Below are 24145 nucleotides of genomic sequence, written 5' to 3' on the forward strand. Positions count from 1 at the left end.
CAAGAGGGAGAAAGGGAAAGAAAGAGCTAGAAGAAATAGGTAACTATTTGAAAAACACAAATTCCTTCACTGCACCCCTCTTTGTAAAAAGCAAAGTTTCTTAGACCATCGAAATCCTAATATGGACAAAGCATTTATTGAAAACTCATACGGACAAAATAATGTGAGGAAGTGCTGCTGTGGATAAAAAGATTAACTAAATCTTGCTCTTAAAAAGCTTACAATTTAGTGATAAAATGAGCTTATAAACAAACAAAAACAGAAGATAGACAGTAATACATGCTCTGGCAGAGTTAGAGGCAAAGTACCATGAAAGCAAAAGGGAAGAAAAAATATATCTGGCTCGAGGATCTATAAAAGCTTCAAGGAGAAGGTGGAATTTGGAAATGGGCCTTGAACAATGTGTGGATTCCTCTGAGCAGTGAGTTGGGCCAGTAGAATTCCACACTGAAGAAACACTAGACAAAAGCAAGGAGGTTGAAACTCCCCAGTGTTCAGGAGATGCCACAGGCTGTCTCTCAGGTCTGAAAAGAATGTAGGTAGGAGACAAGGCCAGAAAGGAAACTTAGGACCAGGCATCCATGCATTCTCAATGCCTACCACAGAGTCTGGCATTTATTGAACAGACAGCAAAGACTTTTTTGGGGAGAGCAGGGGAGCTTGATATGAATTGACTCATGGTTTGGAAATCCTTGTAGTATATTAAATCTTAAAAAATAAAAACTAGGGGCAAGAAGGGGTTATCAAAACAGTCCAAGTCTAAACTAGGACATCAAAAAATGGAAATAAAAAAGGACATTATATTTTAAGAGCCCACAGGATTTAGCAATTTATAATGCTTATAATACATAAATACATTTCCTCTACTCAGAGTGCAAGTCAATAGCAGGCTGAGTGGGGCTGGGAGAAGAGGGGCTGACCAGTCATGTGTAACCAAATGTCAAAATAACCCCCAACAGTTGCTAAGTATAGGTTCAATATTGGTTTAAAGGGGTATCTATACTATAGTAAAGGGGTATCAGCTGGTGGATGAAACACACTAGCCAAGCTCTCAAGGCATTTGTGCTATGTGTAGAAGTCAGGTTGGGGATGTGAAGGTTCCCAATGGGTCTCTCAGATTCATAGCAGGCTCACAACTGGTTACTGAGGCCACAGAAATCCAGGCCACAAGAGGAAAAAATTAGCTAGCCAGGGAGTCAGGGCCCAACCAAATGACCAGAAGTTCAGGGCAGGACTCCAGTGTAGCATAAGAAACATCCATGGGCTCAGTGGGGAAGTCCTGGATATATGGATGTTGAGAGCACACTTAACAAGGAAGCTTCAGGTAGCAAGAATAATTCCAGGCCACACACACTGGTGGAAGAGGCTTTGTCTGAATTAACTAACGAACTTTTGAACCCACAGGTTGAAAGTCATTTATATTGAGAAAGGCAGAATAGGACTCAGGCTAAAATTGTGTTATAGGAACATGAACTTGTTAACACAAATGTTTTTCTGAACTCCTAACCTAAATTCCTTATCTGATATGAGTGTAATGGCATAGGTTACAAAAAAAAAAGAAAGATGAAGACTTAGCACCAATTGAGATAAAATACTTTTATCCAAAAACAAGACAAAATATTAAACAAAACAAAAGGTCTTTCAATCTACCATAATCGTAGGAGAACTTGCACAATTGGGCCTAGCTTCACCCATAGCCTCATCTGCCCCTGCCCAGCCCATATGCTCTACTCATGCTGGATTACTCCATATTCTACAATATTCAAGGCACTCTGGTGTGTTTATGTCTCCATTTAGAATATCCATCATCCTTTTCTGGCTCAGTAACTCCCATTCATCCTTCAAGTCACCTCCACTGTAAGACTGTTGGTGCCTTCAAGCAGAACTAATCACCGAATGAGTTCCTCCAGCATTTTCTACATACCTCTCCCAGATTTACTTGTCCTTCAAGATCAGCTCAAGAGTTCTTCTTCCAGGAAGGCTTGGGGCTCTCACAGCCATCCATGTCTGCCTTTATTTCTAGTCTTGCCATTGATAGTACCACATCACTTGGCTATTTCTACCACCCAGTTATGAACCACTCATGAGCAACATCTAAAACTTATTATTTTATGCCCACCACTTAGATCCCAGTTTCTGGCATAAAATAATTTATCAATATGTTGATGAAATTAACATTTTTCTAGTTTCACAATAACTGATAAGGTTTTATGTATTTATTTATGTTTGCATCATATTAATCTTTACCATTTGAATGAAGATATTAGTCCTTATTTCACTTGCATATTCTAGTTACCCTTCCCCCAATTTCATAGAAATATGTTATGACAGTTTTTTAAAACTAGAGAAATATGACAGAAGTGTTTTATTTCATTCAATATAACAGTGGAACTGGAGTAATTTAATCGTATACCTATCATTAACATGAAATTCAGGGATTTGAATAACAGTAGGCTATTGTGTGTCTGCCCACTTAAAAAGTACCAACCCTGAACAAGACTGAAAGTGTTTATTCTCACCGTCCCATACCAGCAATTTTATGCCCTTCTTGGCATCATCCATTATCTAGAACCCATCAAAACCAGCAACACCCTTTACTTTCCAGACCTTCCCCTCCATTCCTCTAAACACCACCTCTACTATCTAATACTTATTTTGTGCGCTACTTCAGTCCTTGCTTATTAGAAACAGTAACAGCTACTCAGTATCTATACCCCTTCTTTATGATACAGCCCATATTACAGATGAGGATATTAAGCCTTAAATATAAAAGTAACATCCAAAATTGCACTGGTGTAAAGGGCTAAAATGGGATTTTATACTATATGACTCCAAAGCCTATGCACTATACACTACACCAGAGGTTCTCAGCCTTTCTCATGTATCAGAATCACCTGGAGGGTGATTTAAACAGATTGCTGGGATCCACCCCCAGACTTTCTGATTAAGTAGGTCTGAAGTGGGTCTGAGAATCTGCATTATTATCAAATTCACACTTGATACTGACACTGCTCATCAGCGACCGCACTTTGAAAACCACAATGATAAAGTAAGTTACTTAATTGAAGACATCTGGTTAATTCAACAGCCCTCAAGATGATTTGCTCTTTACAGAGGGCACCTATGAAGGCATACCTTCCTAAAATCTTATGTTCTATGACAGAGAGCTGAGACTCAGGGGAAGAAAATAGTGCTGGGGACAGTTTCCTGAATGGGAAAATCCAGTATAGTAGTAATACCAACTCCTTAAAAATTTATATGGAAACTGAATGCAAGTAATCAATTCTCATTCCCAATTCTAAATTCAACATGGAAAAACAAATGCCTGAGAACAGCCAGGAGAATTTCTAAAAAGAACACTGGCCATGATGACTTACCCTACCAAATCATTAAAACACACTTTATAGACACTGCAAGCAAAACATTTTGGATTGATAGAAAAGCAGAAAAATCAATGGAGCTGAATGGAAAGCCCACTAACACACACATGAATAAAAATAAATATATAATAAAGGTGCCACTTAAAATCAGTGGGAAAAGACCAATTGTTCAATAGACAATGCTGAGGCAATTACCTTTCTTTCAATTTAGACCCTATCTCATACCATAAAAGAATAAACTTCAGTTTGTTTTCATCAAATACTTAATCTATCATAAACTTAAGGGAATATTTTAAAGACTTATAATGTACATACATTTCCAAGCAAGACAAAGGAAAACCCTTGGAACTGTCTCTAAAATAATATGAAATTAGAATGCTTAAAATGTTTCCAAAAACAAAACTGTATGATAAATGATAAAACTGGGAAAATATTTAGAACATAAAACATAAAAAGTCAATAGGTTTTACATATTCAGAGAAAAATACATATTAAGAGCTTTTACAAAATCAATAAGAGAAAGATGAATATAAAAACATAAAAGAGATAAAGGGGATGAAATGAATTTTTAAGAGAAAAGCAAATGAAAATTAAACATTTTAAGAGCTTCTCATACATCATGAATGATGTAAGAAACACAAACTTTAAATAATCATAATCATTTTCCCCTATCAGACTGGAAACCATCAAGGTTTGACAATGTAGAAAGTGATTTTTTTAAATAAAACTCAAAACTGGAAAAATGCAATGAAGACTCAGTGATGTTAGGAAATGTGCCCAAGTATCAAACACAACGTGAATGTTAAGTGGAGATGGAAACCGTTGTTCAGAAACTGGATATGTTTCTACTGTTTATAATCCTGAGGCCAGATTTTCACCCACTCTCATTAAAGTGGGTCCTTGACTTAAAAAGATGGAAAAATTTTACAGGTTTTTATTTAGTTATTTTGGGGGGGTGGGGAGGAACAGCTAGTTTTGCCTCTTGTTTTTTTTTTTAACTTCATGAACTCTTTCTCTATTCAGAACAGTTTAGTGCAAAGAGTAAAATGCTATTATTTTCATAAAATATACAAGTACTGTCAGGAAAGTCAATGACGCTTGACAAATCTTTAAAATTGCCTACTTCGCTGAAATCACAAAATAGTTATGTATGACAAGTGTTTACACAGTTCAAATAACAGCCAGTTTCAATAAGAATGCTTGCGTTTCTTAGAAAATACACCAGTTCAAAATGTGAACACACTCTAGTAGTCTACCCTCTCCATGACGATATCTTCCTTCTCAATGACCTTGAGGGTTCACATCGATTTTCAACAGTTTATGACCAGTAGTAACCTGGTTGGGATACCTTTAAGGACAAAATGCAGCTTTTTGCTTTATGACCAAAGTAACAACCTGCCTTCCTTCAGAAATAGCATTGACAATTTTTAATTGGATGAGTATCCATGTGGAAATGAATCTGGCATGACATGAAGATGGCACCAACAAGCTCGATGAGAAAGAACGTCTTCATGCAGATGTCAGCTCACACTCCATACCCAAGAGAATCTGTGCTGTCAAGAGAACCAACCTCATCAAGAATTTAGAAAGGAAATGCATAACCTATTCAAACCGAATCACTTCATTTCCAGACATGTATTATCGACAAAAAAGTCATAAGCAGTTCTCATCTAACATATCACTTTTAATGTAAAGGGGCTATTTGTAGTTTACGGATGTGGAAAGTATGTGACCACATGGTGAGAGTTTCCCAGCCTATATTCTGTTACTGCAGCTTCTTGAAAAAGGGATGGAACTTGAGCTGTGGATAGGAAGGTAAAAAATAAAAATCTAGTCTTCTTATACATGAGAGGACTGTCTTACAGGCTCAAAGATAAGGTCTTTTCATCAGGCACCACTGCCAACAATAAAGTCCAGTGAGAGAATATACTTGGTTAATTATTTTCTTTCCCAGAAGAAAAAGGAATAAAAGTTTACAATATACACATTGTGTGCTCACTATCGACACATCTTACCAGGTAGAGCCTTTTCTAATGACTGTAAAGGGCCAGAAAATCTGCTTACAAAGAATCACCTTCTATGAACTAATGAGTTACAAAACAGCATTATTTATATTTAGGAAACAATGATCCATCACCAAATAGCAACTACTAATTTACTGAATAGAAACCAAGAGTGGACAGCTTAAACCAATCTTGTGAATTTTTCATATGGCTGATATTCAAAAACTTTAATAATTTAGGTACATTTAACTGTGAAATTAAAATCATAGTCAATGAGAGTTTTATTACTTTGTCAGTATTTCATGGAATACTTCCAATTAATCCCAGGCGTGAGCCTATTAGATAGCTATCTTCATTTTCAAATGAAAAAAAAAGAAAAAGAAAACAGATGCAAAGAGTTTAGACAATGTGGCCAAAATTTCCTGTCTGTTCAATGGCTGAGCCAGGATTCAACACCAGGTCTTCCTGAAATGCCAAGTCTGTGCCCCTTAAACTATTCCCGGGGCTTCTTGATTGTCACCACATAGATAAGTCACAAGTTTAAGGCAACAAAGGTGACTGCTGGAGTCCAGTCAGATGAAGAATAATGTCCACTGTTGCCTGATGTCAAACTGGCAGCTCTGCCCCCATGCCTGCTGAGCTGGGGGCCCTGAGACCCCAGGCATGGAAGCAACAGGCCGGAGCCAACCACCTCTTGCTGTCACAGCAATGATCCTCAGGCTTGCTGGGCTGTTGGATATTCCCTTTTGGAATTTTCCCTTTGGCACCTCATCGGACCTTGCAGTCCACTGCCCTAGTGAGGCAGTCTTGCCATTAATAATCCTAGGCTGAGAGAGGCAGTCTTGATACTCAGCTCTGGCCAAGAAAAGTCAATGCTAACAACTTCCCGGAGCCCAATGAGAACTAATCTCAGGGAGAAGTTCAATGGGGGTAGGCAGAGAGCACATACACATTTACAAGTTCCATATTCGTGTAAACACTCTGAAAATGTTAAGATATCTGAGGGACCAGATGTAATGTTAACCAAGGAAAAAAAAAAAGTATTTGAAGCTGCATAGTAACTGGCATTTCAGAGATTTGGACTTTCCTTATTTCAAAACAGAGAGAGTATTGTTTACACTGCCTTGGAGGTTCAAAGATGTGTATTTTTAATAAGATTGAATCATGCTTTCATTCCAGCCAAAGTGATTTTATTCCATGAATATAATTTCCATGTACTGTACAGTAATATTTTCAATACAATTAGCTGTCAGTGCCCAGCCCACTCCCTGACACATAGCTGGCTGTCAAAAATATCTGTTGAATGAAAAGAAAAAACCCATGAACTGTTGATTCTTTCAGGAAGATTTCTTGTTGTTACAATGGGTTACCTATTAAGTAGCTTCAAACCCAATCTTCCCCAACTAACCCAAGTCTAAAACTCCCCTTCTCAAAATCCATACCCGTCCACAAGCTCAGCTTCACTCCTCAACGGAGCCTAAGACTCCCAGCCCTCTTATCCTCCTTGACCACAGCAAAGATTAATAACCAGAACTCTCCAGGCCTCCAGGCTTCCCCAGTGCTCCTGGGAGGAGACCAAGCCTGGCCTGGGGACCACACAGGCTGCATTTGAAGAAATGTATATTCCCAAACCAAGCAGTTAATTACACACACAGACACCTAACTTCCCAGCTTATTCTAATAACTGACTACTCCTACTTTTCCCTAAGAATGTCCTTTCTTTGGCATGTCTCTCCCTGATGGCAAGTCACAGAGCCATCCCACACAGATTTCTCTGAGACTTGTGATGGCATTCACAGTTTCTAGCTGTAACAAGCCCTGGGGCTGGTTTCCTCACTGCTGCAGACTTTGCAGTCCCTCAGCTCTGGAATCACCTTCACCCAAATCTAAAACTCATACTCTTTCACAGTTAATGATTTCATTGGAAATAGCCCAAATGTTTAACAACAGGTGAAAGGTGAAAAAAAAAACAAAAAAATGCAAACACACACACAGACACACAATATGGTTTGTTATATAACTATTTCAAAAAGCATTTTTAAATGAGTTTTAAATAACTGAAAGAACCTATAATATAATCCTGGAGAAAAGGTTTACAAAAATAATGTATGTAGTTAAAAATCTAAATGCTTATTTAAAAGTCTAGAAGGATGCATTCTATCCACAGCATTATCTAAACTATTTCTAAAAGAACACTGGGGCTGGCCCCATGGCTTAGCGGTTAAGTGCGCGCGCTCCCCTGCTGGCGGCCCGGGTTCGGATCCCGGGTGTGCACCGATGCACCGCTTCTCCGGACATGCTGAGGCCGTGTCCCACATACAGCAACTAGAAGGATGTGCAGCTATGACATACAACTATCTACTGGGGCTTTGGGGGGAAAAAATAAATAAATAAAATCTTTAAAAGAACACTGGGTTCAAGATATAGATCAGTGTTCTTCTGATAAATAAGTTGGGAAATTTTTACTTTCTATTTTTCCATTGTGGAATCCCATTATGCATATTAGCATATTAAAATCCCTAAAAGACCTTAAGAGAAGAAAACAGTTTAATTTTGTTATCCCAGACTTTCGCAAGATTATTTGACCATGGAAGTTGTTTTTGCAGAAAACATGTTAACTTGTATCTTATTAAGAATGCACCTTGGAAAATGCTAAAATGCAAATCATGTTAACAGTTGTTATCTCCAGGTAGCCTAGATAATGATTATTTTTCTTTACACATTCCTATTGCTTTCAAATATTCTGTGATAAGCATGTCAATTTTGTAATCAAAAAAATAAAATAAAAACAGCAAAACAAAATGTTTAGTCCCATTTAATGTCATTCCTACTATTATTTATTATGATGGCTTCACCACCCCTGGCAGTTCTAGGGGACGGGGCAGGGGAGAGGGGAGTAGAATGCAAAGTGGTCTAAGCAAACGGATTTGAATGACACCTGGGTTCCAATCTCAGACCTGTCACTGCTTGGCCATGTGACCCTGAACGAGTTACACGCTAAGCCTCCATTTTCTCTTCTGCACAATCTAGATAATGACCACATCTACTTTACAGAGTGCTTGTTGACTATTAAATGCATGAGCACGAGTCATGCATTTAACACAGTACCTGGTGAATAGACAGTGTTCAGTAAATGCTTGTTACTTGTATGACCAGAATCATACAAGCCACTGCCCATTGTTCTTAAATCACAGTGACCCTGATCCTTTTAATTAGTGGAAATCTGAATGAATTTACAAATATTCATTCAATCTCTGAAGCAATTAAGGCTCCACACAACTTTACACACTATCTTGTAAAACACATTATTTAAAAGTAAATTTACCAGGAACACCTTAATGCTCAAGAAACTTTCCAAGTGCAGAGCCTGTGCATGGGTATAATTCATTCTGCCTGAAAATTTTCATTATACTTACTAAGAAAAAGTAGGTCTTAATTATGTTAAGAAATTTTGAATTATTTTTTCCTCTTTGACATCAAAACTTACCTGCAAGAATGTGGAAAATATTCCTATATTACAAATGCATATCCAGAAAATATAAATAAATAAGACTATTTACCTGTATTTGCTGTAACACAGGCTTTCACTCAAGGGTGTGCAGGGTTAGTTTTCAGACTACGTCATTATGCTACTATCAGAACCTAACGAGTTACAGCTTTACACAACCTGCGACACGTGCCCACTCGCCTCCCCTGTGCTAAATGATACAGTCACAGTCATCCTTAACGATGAAGGAATCAGGACGTATAGATTTCTCTTTCTTTTATCAATAACTAAAGTTAGTTTCTAGATTGCCACTTAATTCTATAGCATTTGTGGTAAAGTATAATACTTCAATATCTTATTTATAGGAGGTGGAAGATCTGATTTTGATATATGTGTAAAAAAACCAGTTCTCTTCAATATATGATAGCCTGTGATTAGAACAGTGACTCAAATTCCCACTCCCTCTTCTAAATAATGCTTTTGTGTATGACATTACAACTGAAAATTTTCAGTCACCACCTATCAGTCCTAAGAAAGACAAAGAAATGCAGTTAGAGTTACTCTCATCTTACATAGAAGAAAAGTGAAATATTAAAACATAAGGCAATTCGCACAATGGTGAACTGAGGAAACAATCAGAATTACAATCACCCTGGTAGCATACTCCTAATCTCAGAGGGGGCATTTTTCTCCTCTAAAAGGGAATGTGATTTTCATTGAGATGAGTACCCATTTTGTATTCAGCGTTCCAAGAAAACTTCCCTGCACCTGGCACGGGGACTTGCACAGTGGACTTACGAAGAAAATCAACCCCATTTTCCACTTCCTGGGAGAGGAAAATGAGAACAGGGCGTGTTCCCTCCCTCCTTGGTTTCCGATTAGTATAATATCGACGCCAGCATTACAAAAGGCTGTTTCTAACAAAGCCGACAATATTTAAAATTTAACAAACTAAACCGAATGCTTGATATATGCTGGTGTAATTCCACACTTTCATTCTGTATAATTATCTTCTTCCACCACGGCGGAAACTGAGGCCCAAAGAGGGGAAAGAAGGTGCCTAAGCCAGTGAGTGGCGGAGCCGAGATTCCATTCCAGGTCCTCTGTCTCCAAATCCATTCTGCAACAGAGGCCTGCTGAGTGCTATTCTGACTTCTGCCTGGACCAGTTTTATTTGAAACCAAAACTAATGCTGTTAAATGCCTGAGAGCCAAGTGCACTTGTTCACCGCAGGGGACAACTGTGAGGTAGACTGCAGTTAAATGGAGAGTATTGGGCTCACTTAAAATACTTTATGGAATGCTGTGTCACCTGCCCTTACATTAAATGATCATTTTTTAAAGTCTTTCTTTTCTGTTGAGTCCTGACTCAAAATTTTATCTTATTTTGGGACAAGTTAGCCAAATGCTAACTTGTTGCCAAAAACATTCCTAGAAAAAAAATAGACAAACTTGTTTCCTACTATAATATTTGCAGTTTTGTACCTATTTTCAAGTCTAACTCCCAAAAACACTTGGGAGAAGGAACACTCAGACTGATTTTTCTTTCTTAGGTGCCTATTTAACAATTTAATTTCTTCCATTCATGCTAACTCTCAATTCTCAATCTCTTCTTTCATGAGCTGGAAGAAAATACCCTTTATTATTTGGTCTTGTTCTTCAACCGTTGTTGTTCACATCAAAAGGCTAATTTCTTCTACCAATAGAAGAACCAGATCAAAATAGCAAGGGTCTTGACAATTTAGATTTCAGAGTGTTGACACAAATGAGTAGAATTCTTATGCACCAATTAATCAATTAATGACTAATTGCTCTGTTCTCAAAACCTATAACTTTCTATAAATCAAATGTTACTCTGCTATCACTATTCAAATAGGAATATTTAGGCGGTAAATAATAATATAGCACTTACGTCCTGTTAAACAACCCTGCCTGCGATGGGCAAACTTTTTGTTTCCTCTAAATTTGAGATGGTAATGACATTACTCAGAATTTTCACTTATACTACTAATGAAATGCACATTTCTTTTATAAATACCACTGCAGGGAATAATGTTGAAAGAGAATCTCAAACCACGAATGGAATTTTATAATAGAGTGCTGAGAGATTTACAATAGCCCTTTTTAATGGTGTAGCATTTGATGGTGGCTTAACAACAACTCATTGGTTAATGGCTGCAAAAATGAATGTTAAATACTCAGTTCGATACTTGGCGTAACTGACCGCTACGCTAGTGGATGAGTAATTCACAGGTCTCCATCTCCAGTACTGACATCTTGCTCAAGTTCTCACAAATTCAAACAATATCTATCCAATAACTGATAATTATGTGTCTAGGTATGTGCAGGAAATTAAATTAATCCCAGCAGTATATACAAAAGAAGTAGCCAAGAATATGGCCTCTGCTTTTTAGGGTTTCACAATCTAGCTAATTTAATCAAACATACCAGGAAAGAGTATTAGCACAGTAGATTGTAAATTGCATAAAGGATGCTAAAATGACCACTTAATAATAGCACAGGGGGTGAGGGCGGGAGAGAAATAAATCCAGTATCCATCAATAGGGGAGTGGTTATACAAATACGGTTCATCCCTACAGAGACATAATACAGAGCCAGGGAAAAAAAATAGAGCCCTTTATGTAATGAAATGGAATAATCACCAAGTTATATTGTTAAGTAAAAAAGCAAGGTACAAAGCGGCATTAATTGTGTATAAAAGAGGAAGAAACAATATGCATACACACAGCCCTCTGCTCCTGAGTGTGAGGAGACGCACTGTCCGGTGCGGTAGCCACCAGCCACATGAGGCTCTTCAGCACTGGAGATGTGGCTAGTGTGACTCAGAAACTGAAATTTAAATTTTACACAATTAATATAAATTTCAAATCTGACTCAGTATAACATATTTTTGTATTAAAGACAGTTTCATTGTTTTGTACAACTAGAATCACATTAACCATTGCATCGTGCAATATATTATTTAAATGGATTTTTTTAATGTAGCACCTAGAAAATTTAAAATTGAATTTGCGGCAATTCTGTTTCCACTGGACAGCACTGGTGTAGAGCACCCTAGCAGGAATCACAAGAACTGGTAACACTATGTCTAGGGAGAACACCTGGGGGATAGAAGCCATGGGGCTGGGGAGAGATTTCTCACCGTGTTGTCCTTTTTTGCTTTTGAATTTTGTGCCATTTGACTATACTGCCTATTAGAAAAATAATAGATAAATGATTGACCTATAAACACCACTATAAAGAATTACTGTCGGGCCGGCCCCGTGGCTTAGCGGTTAAGTGAGCACACTCAGCTGCTGTTGGGCCCCGGTTTGGATCCTGGGTGCGCACGGACGCACCGCTTTTCTGGCCATGCTGAGGCCGCATCCCACATATGGCAACTAGAAGGACGTGCAGCTATGACATACAACTATCTACTGGGGTTTAGGGGGAAAATAAATAAATAAATAAAATTATTAAAAAAAAAAAAAAAAGAATTACTGTCATCACGTAATTATCCATGTACGTTTGGATGGAATCTCTCCCCTAAAAAGCATCTATGGTACTTCTGAAGAGGTTCTATATATGGCCTTTGGCAGAAAATGCTTTCTAATAACCTAAGATCACAGAAGTGTTTCACAAACTAGCAGTACCAGAGTTACAAATTGAACATAAGAGATTAAAGCCTTCCAACCTCATACTGCTAGCTGAATGCCAGCACAGTCTAGCATTTAGCACGGCCGCCTTTTCTTCTGCCATCAGAGACTGTTCTGTTTTGCAATTGCCCATTCATTGAATATATTTTGCCTGTTTTCTTGTTCCTTTCTTCATCTACATCCCCAAATAAAAATTTAACTATCTCTACATTTCCATTTAGCACAGGATGCATCTACTTGGCTAACCAAAGAAGGAAAAAAGCCAGGAAAATTCTCCCCTTCACAACCCATGAAATTTAATTTTTTTCCATGAAGCAGTAGGGTAAAAACATTAAGCAGATCACAAAGGCCTCTAGGAAAGGGAGTAAATGAATATTATATACACAACTGAGATATACTTTATGTATATAAATATAAAATGAAAAATCAAATTGCATATGCATAGGATATTACCATTTCTTCCAAATTTTCTCATTTTATTTTAAAAATAAACACTTTAAAAAATTTTTCTGCTTTGACAATAGCCAATTTTAGAGCTTAAAATGCATATATCAACAAAAACTGTTTCTCATTAGCAGTGTTAAGTTTAAAGCTGGTTGGTTCTCCAGGATTAAGGAAGAAAAAAGCCTCATTCTCAACTGCAAAGCGCTCCCCCCTTTTCTCACTCACTCACCTTCCACTTCCACAAGAATGCTTGACACAGGGCTGCGTTGGGGAGTATCACTCTGAGGAACTACTCCTCGGGCCACAGAGATAACAGGTGCAAAGCCATCCAGGACAGCTCAGCCCCTGAGTGAGACAGGTTCCTCACCAGTCATGCAAACCATGCGCCGGAATGAATGATCATCACGATAAACAGAGGCTTTGACAATGATTGATTCAGAGAGCAAAGAATGCTAGGTAGCCTTTAACTAATTAAAACAGAATGGCTAAGTGCCAGAATTTTTAAAAATTGCTTCTTGATGGGAAATCTTAGGAAATACTCTGTGAAGACAGATAGGTGGTAAAAGGTGTCGGTGATGGAATTAAGTAGCTATCACTGTTCTACTCTTTGCCTCCTAAACCGTGTATGGTTCAGCATGGCACATCATTTCTTGGTGCCCCAGGGTTGTTCCTTTAATACCAATGGTATTTGGGTACCTTTGTGTTCAAATCATTCCAATTATCTGTGGGGTTCCAGAAACTTGGTCTCTACCTTGCCTAGGTTTTACAGTGATATATGGAAACTGTGAAGGCCCCCAACCCACGATATTCAAATATTCATTGCTGCCAACTTCAACTTTTGGTGTGCTTAGTATCTGGAAGAATACAAAAAAAGAATGGATTTGGGTTACCAAAAATTATAGCAAATATTCAACACCTTCAGATAACTGTTAGACTTGCCACACTAAGTCTAGCTTGTATAATCTGCTTAGTGTCTTAAACAACTAAGATTCACAAAAAAATGAAAATCTCAAAGTCTTGCACCTCAAATATATATACGAAATCCTGAATTTGATTACAAAATTTTTAAATGCCCCTAAGTAAATTCAAGGCTATACCATTTATAACCATTCACTTAGTTGGAAACATGTTCCTAGGCTTCACAAAGATACCAGCACAAACTTCGAGACTGAATTTTCTTTCTTTCTTTTTTTTTTTTTTTTTTTGGTGAGGCAGATTGGCCCTGAGCTAACATCCTCTCCCAATCCTTCTCTTTTTACTAAGGAAGATTGGCCCTGGGCTAACATGCATGCCCATCTTCCTCTACTTTATATGTGGGACACTGCCACAGCTTGGCTTGATAAGCAGTGCGTAGGTCTGTGCCCAGGATCCAAATCTGTGAACTGTGGGCCACCAAAGCAGAGCACATGGGAACCTAACCACTACGCCACTGGGCCAGCCCTGAGACTGCATTTTCTTAGCATCATCTAAGAGTGAATTTCCCATGTATTTCTACATACATACAGGATCACAAACAGACAATGTGAACTACTCTTGGATATTGCTCCTTTCGAACCAGATTGTATTTCAAAAATGATATATGATAAACTAGAATAAATTACAGGTTGGCATAGGTTCTAGATACAAAATTTGTCCCAATTAAAATGTGAGGGGAAAAAAATCCATATATTTCCCCTTTCAGGTCACTAGTGTCAAATATTTTTCATTCAAATGAAGTCACACTTAACTTTCCTAGAGCGGGAAAACAAAGTTCATAGGTAATAAACTATCACAGTCAAACTTATCGTCTTTTAGAAAAAGAAAACTGAAGATAGAAGCCTGGTAGCAAAGGATCACAACATAAAATGTAAAAATTAGTTTCTTTTCACCTGCTAACATTCTTCTCTGCCACTTTCAGCTTTGCTCTCCTGAAGCACAGAAAAACGATGTTTGCTTTAAGTTAAAGCATCTAGCTGCTCTCTGGGAATGGACATCATATGTAGGCAAAACATAGGAAGAAACCACTCCCACCATTCGGTACAACACTTTGCTCAGTAGTTCTGCTGCCAACTAATAACCGAATCATGAATACCTAAGAATAATTAGAGCTGCCTCAGACCACAAAATACAGATGCCATCCTTTAAGACAGTGAGCCTGTCTCTTTCCTAATTCTAGTAAAGCAGTGATACTTGACTATCAGGCATAAAAAAAAGGAGAAACAAAGCGTTGCTCCTCTCTCTGACACTTCCACTTTGTGTATAAACCTGCATCCACTTCAGCACGAAGGAGAAAATAAATTCAATGGCTCTTATCATTATCTTGATAACTGTTGACTCGATTGGTCTAGAAACTACGGCACATCCATCAGACCTGGGAACGGCAGGGTGGTAGCCATTTTCAGATTTAGCAACTCAATTTCCTGTTTTTCCAGCATATCTGAACTGATACATGACTGTAGCAGCTGTTAAAACTCTGGCTCCTGTCACCACTATCCCCTTGGGCACATCTAATACTTCCTCACTTCCATTCTTCCTGAAATCATAGCACGTGTGCGTGTGCATGTAATGGCATGTGTGTACGTTAGAGAGACAAAAATCCTCAAGGACTGGCAATAAATGTCCCACCTGGGTTCGAGCATCTTAACTCTACTTCCTTACAAATACATCTTGGTGTAAGTACAGAAGCTGTAATGTTAGCCTACAAAGTGAAATGGTGTACTTAATTTCAACAAATATACCAAAATGCATACAAATTACTTGGTGTTAATCTTTCAAATTAATCACATTGAGAAATAATGCACTTTTTCCAATGATACTATCATTTTAAAAACATATTCTGACTCCTTTGGCATTGAACCCTATTCAAAGTCAACCTACAACCCACACAAGAAAATCAGAATCATTATTTTATAGGCACAGCCATAATTTGGACACAAACTATTATAACTTAGGTTCTTTTTCAACCCCATTTCAGAGGCTTGCCTCTGAACCACTTTGGTTATTTAAAAAAATCAAATCCCCCCAAATACGGCATTCTCACTCTTAATTCCCTCCAAAGCAATTTTCTACAAGTCTGAGGCAATTACAAAGGAAAATCTCTGTCTTATTAACTCATACTTTTTTAAAAATAATTGTTTATATTATCTCTAAAGCTCTGATTTCAATGGGGGGTTTCAATAGGGAGAGAACAATAGTAACTAGAGGAAATTAAAATGAGGGATTCAGAAGTAAATCTTCTCCCTGCTCACCTAGCATCCCCTTTCTCACTGCCTCACAACCACAAACCTGAAAGTCCTAATAGGCTACATTTTTTTCTAGAGAGTAGGCAGTTAAGAAGCGACCCAGTTCTGTAGTGTATTGTGCCTTCCTCCCACCCAATTCCTGGAGGCCTGCCTCTGAACTAGATCCCTTAGCTATAGAGCATGAAAAGGCACAGATGTAACCAGGACATTGCTCAACACAGGGCACCCCATGGATAGGAAACCCGAATACCTTCATTTATCACCTATGAAATTTGAAAATTCTGATCTTTGTAAGATTTATAACTACTTAAAATGCGTTAAAAATTACAAATAATACTAAGTTTTCAGCTTTCTATGATTTGAGCTTAAACTATTTTTCTTGCCTTTACCTTCTTTGCTGTCTTCATACTGAGATGACCATCCAATTAAAGCATTTTCTTTGTCAAACTACTCCATAATTCAGCCTCACAGGTTTTTTTTATGTCTAAAGTCAGTTAATAGTTTTAACTTATTTAAATTTATAAGCACACTGTGAACTTAAACTATATGAAAAAAAATAATAACCCAAGTTCACTCTAGCATTTTTCTAAAGACTAGTCAGTCTTTGAGAGCTTTTTCCAAGGGATTCATTCCTCAGATATGAAGTTTATATGCAAAACTGAAGACATTTGGCCCTTTATAAATAGTCATGGGAAACTTCTTTCTCCCATACTTTTAGTTTGTTTTTACTGTAACAGATGGGAAAAAAATTTAGCAAAGCAAAGTTATAAAAAAAAAAGAAGGTCTTACAACAATCATAGTAATGTTAGAACACTAAAAGCTTAAGGATATGAAATATCTTTAATAACAATAACAAAAACACTTGCTGGAAATTATAAAGACAGTTTGACTTAACTCATAAAAGAGGTATAGATTCAAGAAACTAGAGAGGAACTCCTTTCACCTGTGGTCCAGCTCCTCCTAAGCACATTTGTTTCTAAACATCTTACCCGTGTACGGTCATTTTTTGTGAAAGTGTCTCTAGCTCAGAAGTTTAGAACTTCTTTTTAAGATATATTCCAATATCACATAAATGTTTCAATTCTACAATGCTTGCCAAGGGGCCAAGCCTAAGTCTTTACTTGAAAAAAAAAAAAATCAATCACTATCACCATTCTGCAGAATCTCTTACTGTAAGATATATCTTGCTTTATGCAAGCATAATATGAATCATTTTGTTATGATTTATATTTTAAGTTCAATACTTAGAAGTCCTCCCCCGTAAATAAATTTTGAATAATCACTGCTTCATTTACTGATTTCACAAGTTAGGCCAGCAGCTCAGCAAACTTTTTCCATATATGGGCAGCGGGCAAATATTTTTACCTTTGTGGGCCATATGATCTCTGTCTGGACTACCCATCTATAATGTGAAAGCAGCCATAGACAATATGCAAATGAGTTGGTACGGCTGTGCGTCAATAAAACACTACAAAAACAGGTAGAGGATAAGAGATTAATACCAGAAAAAATAGAGAACTCCTAAAACACAACATTTAAAAAGCAAACCCAACTGAAAAACAGGCAAAGGACTTGTATAGACACTTGTCAAAAGAATATATACGAATGGCCAATAAGCACATGAAATGCTCAACATCACTAATCATTAGGGAAATGCAAAGCAAAACTACAACGAGACACTACCACACACTCATTAGGATGGCTACTATCAAAAAAACAGAACATAACAAGAGCTGGAGAGGATGTGGAGAAATCAGAACCCTTGTGCACTGTTGTTGGGAATGTAAAATGGTACGGCCACTAAGGAAAACAGTATGGCGGTCCTCAAAAAACTAAAGATAGAACTACGCTATGATCCGGCAATTCCATTTCAGAAGAACTGAAAGCAGGGTCTCAAAGAGAAATTTGTGCACCCACGTTCCTAGCAGCATTATTCACAATAGCTAAAATACAGAAGCAACGAAGTGTCCATTGACAGATGAATGGATAAGCAAAATGTGGAATATTATTCAGCCTTAAAAAGGAAATTCTGATATATGATACAACATGGATGAACCTTGAGGACATTATGCTAAGTGAAATAAGCCAGTCACAAAAAGACAAAGACTGTTCAGTTCCACTTATATGAGGTACCTAGAGTGGTGAAAATCATAGAGATAGAAAGTCCAATAGTGGTTTACCCGGGCTGGGGGGAGAGGAGAATGAAGAGTTATTGTTTAATGGTTACAGAGTTTCGGTTTTGCAAAATGAAAAAATAAATGGATAGTATGATGGTTACACAACAATATGAAAGTACTTAATACCACTGAATGGTACACTTAAAAATGGTTAAAATGGTAAATTTTATGTTATAAAATGTACACAATAAAAAAATAATTAGAAGAAAAAAAAAAACCAAACAAGTGGAGGGCCCACTTCGACCTTCTGGACATAGTTTGCTGACCGGTGAGTTAGGCTATTGCACTTTAAGTCCTAAGTGTAAACACAATGTTTTAAAGCTGACATCAAAAGTACCACTGTTACACTAACATTTTCCTTTGTTTTTTCCTGCATAATTACAGATAATTTCTTTAGTAAAGCTCTTAAGATCAGAAGCCAATCTCCCAGTGCCTAGAAAAATGTGTTTTACATAAAATAAGGGCTACAAGTTTTGAATAATTAAATGAAAAAAGGTGTCTCAAAAACAGGAAGCTTGACATTTATTATTATATAAATGCACCTGGCATTTCAATAAGGTAAGGTCATAATGTTATTCAATTATCCTCTAACACATTCAGAGGAAATTAGACTTTGAACAAAAAGTCTAGCATTATCTTAATAAACAATTTCATTTTTCTTATTTGGTAGTCAAATCATACTTTTGAAATTATGCCATAAATAAATTTGATAGCTGCCTAATAGCAAAAATAAGTACAGATTGTCATATGACAAAAGAAGGCTGTCCATTTACTATGAGTTACATTAAATCACCCAAACACATGAAAATGTTAAATATGATTTTGAAGACATAAACCAAATATTTAAGTTTCCTTTAAATGCTAAGCTTTCCGGCAACTAGGAAGCTGTGCAACTATGACATACAACTATCTACTGGGGCTTTGGGGCGAAAATAAATAAATAAATCTTTAAAAAAAAAAAAAAAAAAATGCTAAGCTTTGGGTTTTTTCCCATGCATTAGAATTTGTAGGAGTTTTAAAAAATATAATATAAACATGATTTTAAAAAGAATCAAGACAATGCATCTAGAAAGCCACTTTAAATAAAAATACTCTTTAGCCATGCAGTATAATCCATAGTAGCAAACACCCTGGGAGACAACAGGCCTAGTGATAAAGAACATAGGCTTGGGGATCAGACCTTGTTTCTAATACTCTTTCATCCCTTAGATTTATGTGGCCTTGAGTATGTTAAAATTAAGCTCTCTGAACCCCAGTTTCCATGATGAAGTTTAATATGCTTCCTCAAAAAGAGTAGCAAAAGTTTTTTCCATAATAATACTGTAAAGCACCTAAACGGAATCTTTAGAAAAGCAAAATAAAGGTGAAATTTAGGATCTTGAGTTCCCTAAAAATGATTAATAGCGGCCCCCATTTCGTTTATGGCTTCATCTCCATCTCAGCTGTTGACAGCTACTTAATCAATGGTTCTCAGATCTGATTGTATATTAGAATCACCTAGCAGCATTTTAAAACTCTCCACGCCCTTGGCCCAGGCGAGGCCAATTAAAATCAGAATATGTAGGGGTGCAAGAGGGTGGGTATAGTTTAAAGATGCCCAGGTAATTTTCATGTTGAAACTTCGGCATTCAAGGGAAACTTCAGCATTAAAGGGAAACTAAGGCATTCAACTTCTAAGTACTCAATAAATGTTAGGGAACAAGAACTCAGTTTATACAACCAGCAAAACTTTAGAACCAATAATGCATCCAAATAAAAGCTTCAGAAAGCAGCTGCTAAATCATTTCTTAATTTTTACCACAGCTTCAATTAACTCCATAGCTCCAAAGCCGCAAAAATTTCAGGAAGTAGGCTTTTTTCACCTGTCTGTTCTTGAAAAATTGTTTCAAGATCAAAACATTAAGGTCCCTCAAAGCAAGGTCAACTACACTCTTGACATTTAAATTTCAAAGAGTTCAAACAAAAAAAAAAAAGCTTATCTGTCTGGGCAAGTAAAAAACTCAAGCACTAGTAGTTCTAAAGATAAGGTACCAACGCTGCCTCTTTGAAATTTAAGTGTATCATATTGTGGTCAAGAAAAGATTAAAAGCAATTAATGCAAGGAACTAGGCGACTACAGTCCTGGGTTTTCCATCAGGTTTTGCCACAATTTGATCTGGGACTTCAGCAAAGTCACTCAGTGTCTCTAGGCTTCAGATTCTCATTTGCAAAATATGGAGTTGCACTAAATTTCTTTGAAATGTCATTACAACAATGTAAAACCTGGAAAATTACCGAAGGATTCCTTAGAGCAGTAATATCCAAGGATAAGGACTAAACTAGGCCTCAGAGGCTATTAGAGTAATGAGTCATGGTTTAATTACTTTTATAGTAAGAAATTTACTTTCCAAACCTAACAATTGATTATAACATATTGATTGAGATTGCTCCCTGCGCCTCCCAAATACTCATATCTAGGATAATTTTTTTTCCACAGTTAAAATCTTTTTAGTGTTCTGGGTCTTTGAGCAAAAGAACAAAAGGAATACTGAATATTCAACAAATATCATACCATAGGCACTTGGGATATACCAAGGGACAAGATAGACAAGTCAAAGAAGACAAAGTAGAGAAGTAATTTTCTATGTTTATACTTTTCAAATATTGATAACTTCTCTGAATAGAATAATGCAAGGTAAAATGACACGGTGGGGGGTGTTATTTTAGGTAAGATGTAGAAGCACGTCTCCAGATGTCCCTCCTTCAATTTGGAGAGAGGAGGGCAAAATTTCCTTAAAGCTATTTTCTTCATCTTGGAGAAATTAGATAAAGCAATTTTGTACATTCTTTTGAAGAATTTATCAGTTTAACCTTCAAATTCTCAACAGTAAAATCCGAAGTATCTCACTATAGTCGTGCTTATCACTAGAAAGATCTTTCCATTTCCTTCATCCGAAAGCCACCTGATCTCACCTATTTTACTCAAAACTGTTATTTGATTTTTGAACACCCCTGTGTATTTCGTGTTTGTGCATATGCTAGGTTCTTTTTTTTTTTTTTTCAAATAGTACCTTAACCTAATCCATTTTCAAATCCACCAATTTAACACTATCCTATTTTGGGGTACCTGAATACATTTTAGTAGTATTTCTGAAAGTTTTCTCATCTTCCGTTTACATAACTCTGCAGCGCCATTTACAGGCCCACACATTGATGATTTATGTCTTTCTACCAATGTATTTCTTTACTCTTACATCCTAATGTGAGAATATATGGAAGAATATATGATAATGTCTAAACAACGAAAAAACTGGGCAAGAATGGGGTCGGAAGTCAACAGTAATAAGGCTATTTGCAGAGGGGAGAAGTTAACTAATTGGAACAAAATGAAAGAATTCATACACTACATGTTTCCTCTATGTAAGCATTATATGAAATATCTTTTATATTAGTCATGTTTCTTTGAGACTTTTCCATGTTTCCCCTAGACAACTGCCAATGTTCACATGGTCTCTGATGAATAAACATGCTGTGACTTGCTCCTAAGGAAATGCCTGTCATGTTCCAGGGAAAAATTACTTCTCTACTCTTAAACCAGGAAAACTGTACAACTACTCTCATTCATTAGTTACAGAGTCGATTTTTCCTTAACGTTTCTTTTCTGGAATGTTAGTATTCTCTTTAGGGCTTTTCTGCATTCAGATTATCAGAAAAGAAAGAGAGTTGGGGCAACACTTGTAGGAAAAAGTTATACAACATCAAAGGGGTTTCCCACTTCAGAAGCTCAGCTAGCACCCAGGTTAAGTCTTCAATGTTAACCAAGACGGAGGTTATTTTCAGGTTCTCTCCATCTCTTGCAGAACTACCTGTTCTCATGACTGTTTACCCAAACGCTTAGCAAGGTGATTATTAGCATATCTGGCAGGAAGACATACTTCAGTTAATATTAACTCACCATGTGACAGCCCCTTCCCCTTCAGGCTCTCCTCAAACACGTGAGGATACGAAGAAAAGTCTCGTTGTCTGCAGTCTGACTTTGCGCTAGGCTTTGGCACCAGCAATTGGCCACGGCACACACACCCCCAATCAGAGCGCGCAGCCCGCCGGGTCCCGGAACTGTCAAGCGGGCTGACAGCTGGCACACCCTCCTGTCGCCCTCCACCCGCCCGCAAAAAGCCCCTTCCTTACAGTCACCTTGACATTGCTCACCTGCCTGGGCCTCAGCCCATGGCCAAGGAAACTTTTTCCTCCCTTTCCAGGAGCTCACTTACAGGTATCGCCCGCCGCTCTTCCAGAGCCCCAACAAGGGGCCCTTTGTTACCGTTTCTGCTCCCAGATTCCTCACCCAATTCCTGGCATTCAGCTGCCCTTCAGCAACCCAGGGCAGCCCCAGTAGGAAGGCAATCAAACACTGCCAGAGCCCCCACCCCGGGCGGCCTCAGAGGAGGCCGGGAAGCAGCAGCCTCTTCGGCCGCGTGTCGGGCGGCCAGGGCGTCAGGCCGCTGGCAGGGCAGCGAGTCGCCAGCCAGGTAACCGGGTGGAGGCCTCGCTGCCCTCGCCCTCCCCGGGGCGCGGCGCTCGCGGCTTACCCTGCAGGGGCGGCGGGCGGCGTGGGCGGCGCCGGGGCGTCCTGCGCGCGCGGGGCTCGGCCGTCCATCGCCCGGCGGGGCGCTGCGCGGGCTCCAGCTCCGAGGCGGCGCGTCACTGCTGGAGTGGGAGAGGCCGGCCGGTCAGGGCGGGACGCGCGCCTTCCCCAGGCCCGAGCGCGGCTGGCGCGCGTCAAGAGCCCGCCCGAGCCACCCAAGCCCCGGGCCGGCCCGCCTCCCGGGTGCGCGTCCACCTGCGGGCCTGGCTCCCAGCTGGCGGGCGCCACCGCCGCAGGTTCTCGCGGCCGCCTGGAGCTGCGGGAGGCAGGAGGCGGCGCTGCAGCCCCCGCCCCGTGGGCTTTACTGGGTAGCCATTTGGCGCCTCGCGGGGAGGGAACAGAGCTGCCCAGGCTGGAGGAGGAGGAGCGGGGCAAGGGGCGAGGCGCACAGCTCGGCCGCCACGCCGGCAGCGTACCCCTAGGGCTCCTCCGGCCCAGCTTGCACAAACAAAACGCCCTGGGAAAACTTTTCGCGGAGAAAAGTTGGGAGGGCTGACTTCTCTTTTCCCACCCAGGGCTCCTACTTTCTTTTCAAAAGGAGACAGTGGCTCGCCTGTTCTCTCCCGCGGCTTCCTCTCCCACTCTTCCCTCCCCCGGCCGCGCGCTCGCAGGCGGCTCTCAAGCCTGGACTTGAACGCAGGAGAGAGCGGCAACCTCCCCGAGGCTCAGCCCAGCGCGGCCCGGCCGAGGCAGCGCCTCCTCCCGCCCCGCGGGCGGGCTGCCGAGCGCTCGCTGGGCGCTGCGGGGCCGCATCCCAGGCTGGCTCACTCACCCTGCCCCATTCCCCTGCCCAGAGCCCGGGAGCTCGCTGCCACCTCCGCCAGACGGCCACTCAGAAGTGGCGACGAGGCTCGGCGGCATCGGAGCGAGAGAGGCAGCGAGCCGGAGCGAGAAACGGGGCGGGGGTGGCCGGGGACCGGGTTGGAATTTCCTTCTCCCAAGGCTTCGGGTTTTTGGGGTCCGGCTGGGCCAGCCGAACGGAAAGGAAGCTCTCATGGGGAGTGTTCCCGTTCCCACCGCTAGGGCATCGCTTCGGGAAGCCCGGCGCGCCCAACCCCGACAGGTGGGGAGGCAGGGAGGGTACCTGCTCTGCGAGGACCGGAGGGGAGGACCCGGGCCGCCGCGGAAGTGGGGAGAGAAACTCGCAGAACGGG

The 24145-nt window shown here is 39.5% G+C and overlaps 1 protein-coding gene across 1 annotated transcript in view; it reads right to left on the minus strand.

The window, feature by feature from the left end:
- Positions 1 to 23852, minus strand: part of COBLL1 (cordon-bleu WH2 repeat protein like 1) — a 154627-nt gene extending 130775 nt beyond the window's left edge. The window contains exons 1-2 of the mRNA XM_087434927.1: positions 23764 to 23852; positions 22936 to 23511 (exon numbers count right to left, since the gene is read on the minus strand). Of these exons, the coding sequence (XP_087291053.1) occupies positions 22936 to 23511; positions 23764 to 23852 (665 nt within the window). The remainder of the gene's footprint in view (positions 1 to 22935; positions 23512 to 23763) is intronic.
- Positions 23853 to 24145: the final 293 nt, after the last annotated feature.

The sequence above is a fragment of the Ceratotherium simum genome, chromosome 9 (genome assembly GCF_057802395.1).
Source record: "Ceratotherium simum simum isolate JZ-2026a chromosome 9, ASM5780239v1, whole genome shotgun sequence".
NCBI lineage: Eukaryota > Metazoa > Chordata > Mammalia > Perissodactyla > Rhinocerotidae > Ceratotherium > Ceratotherium simum.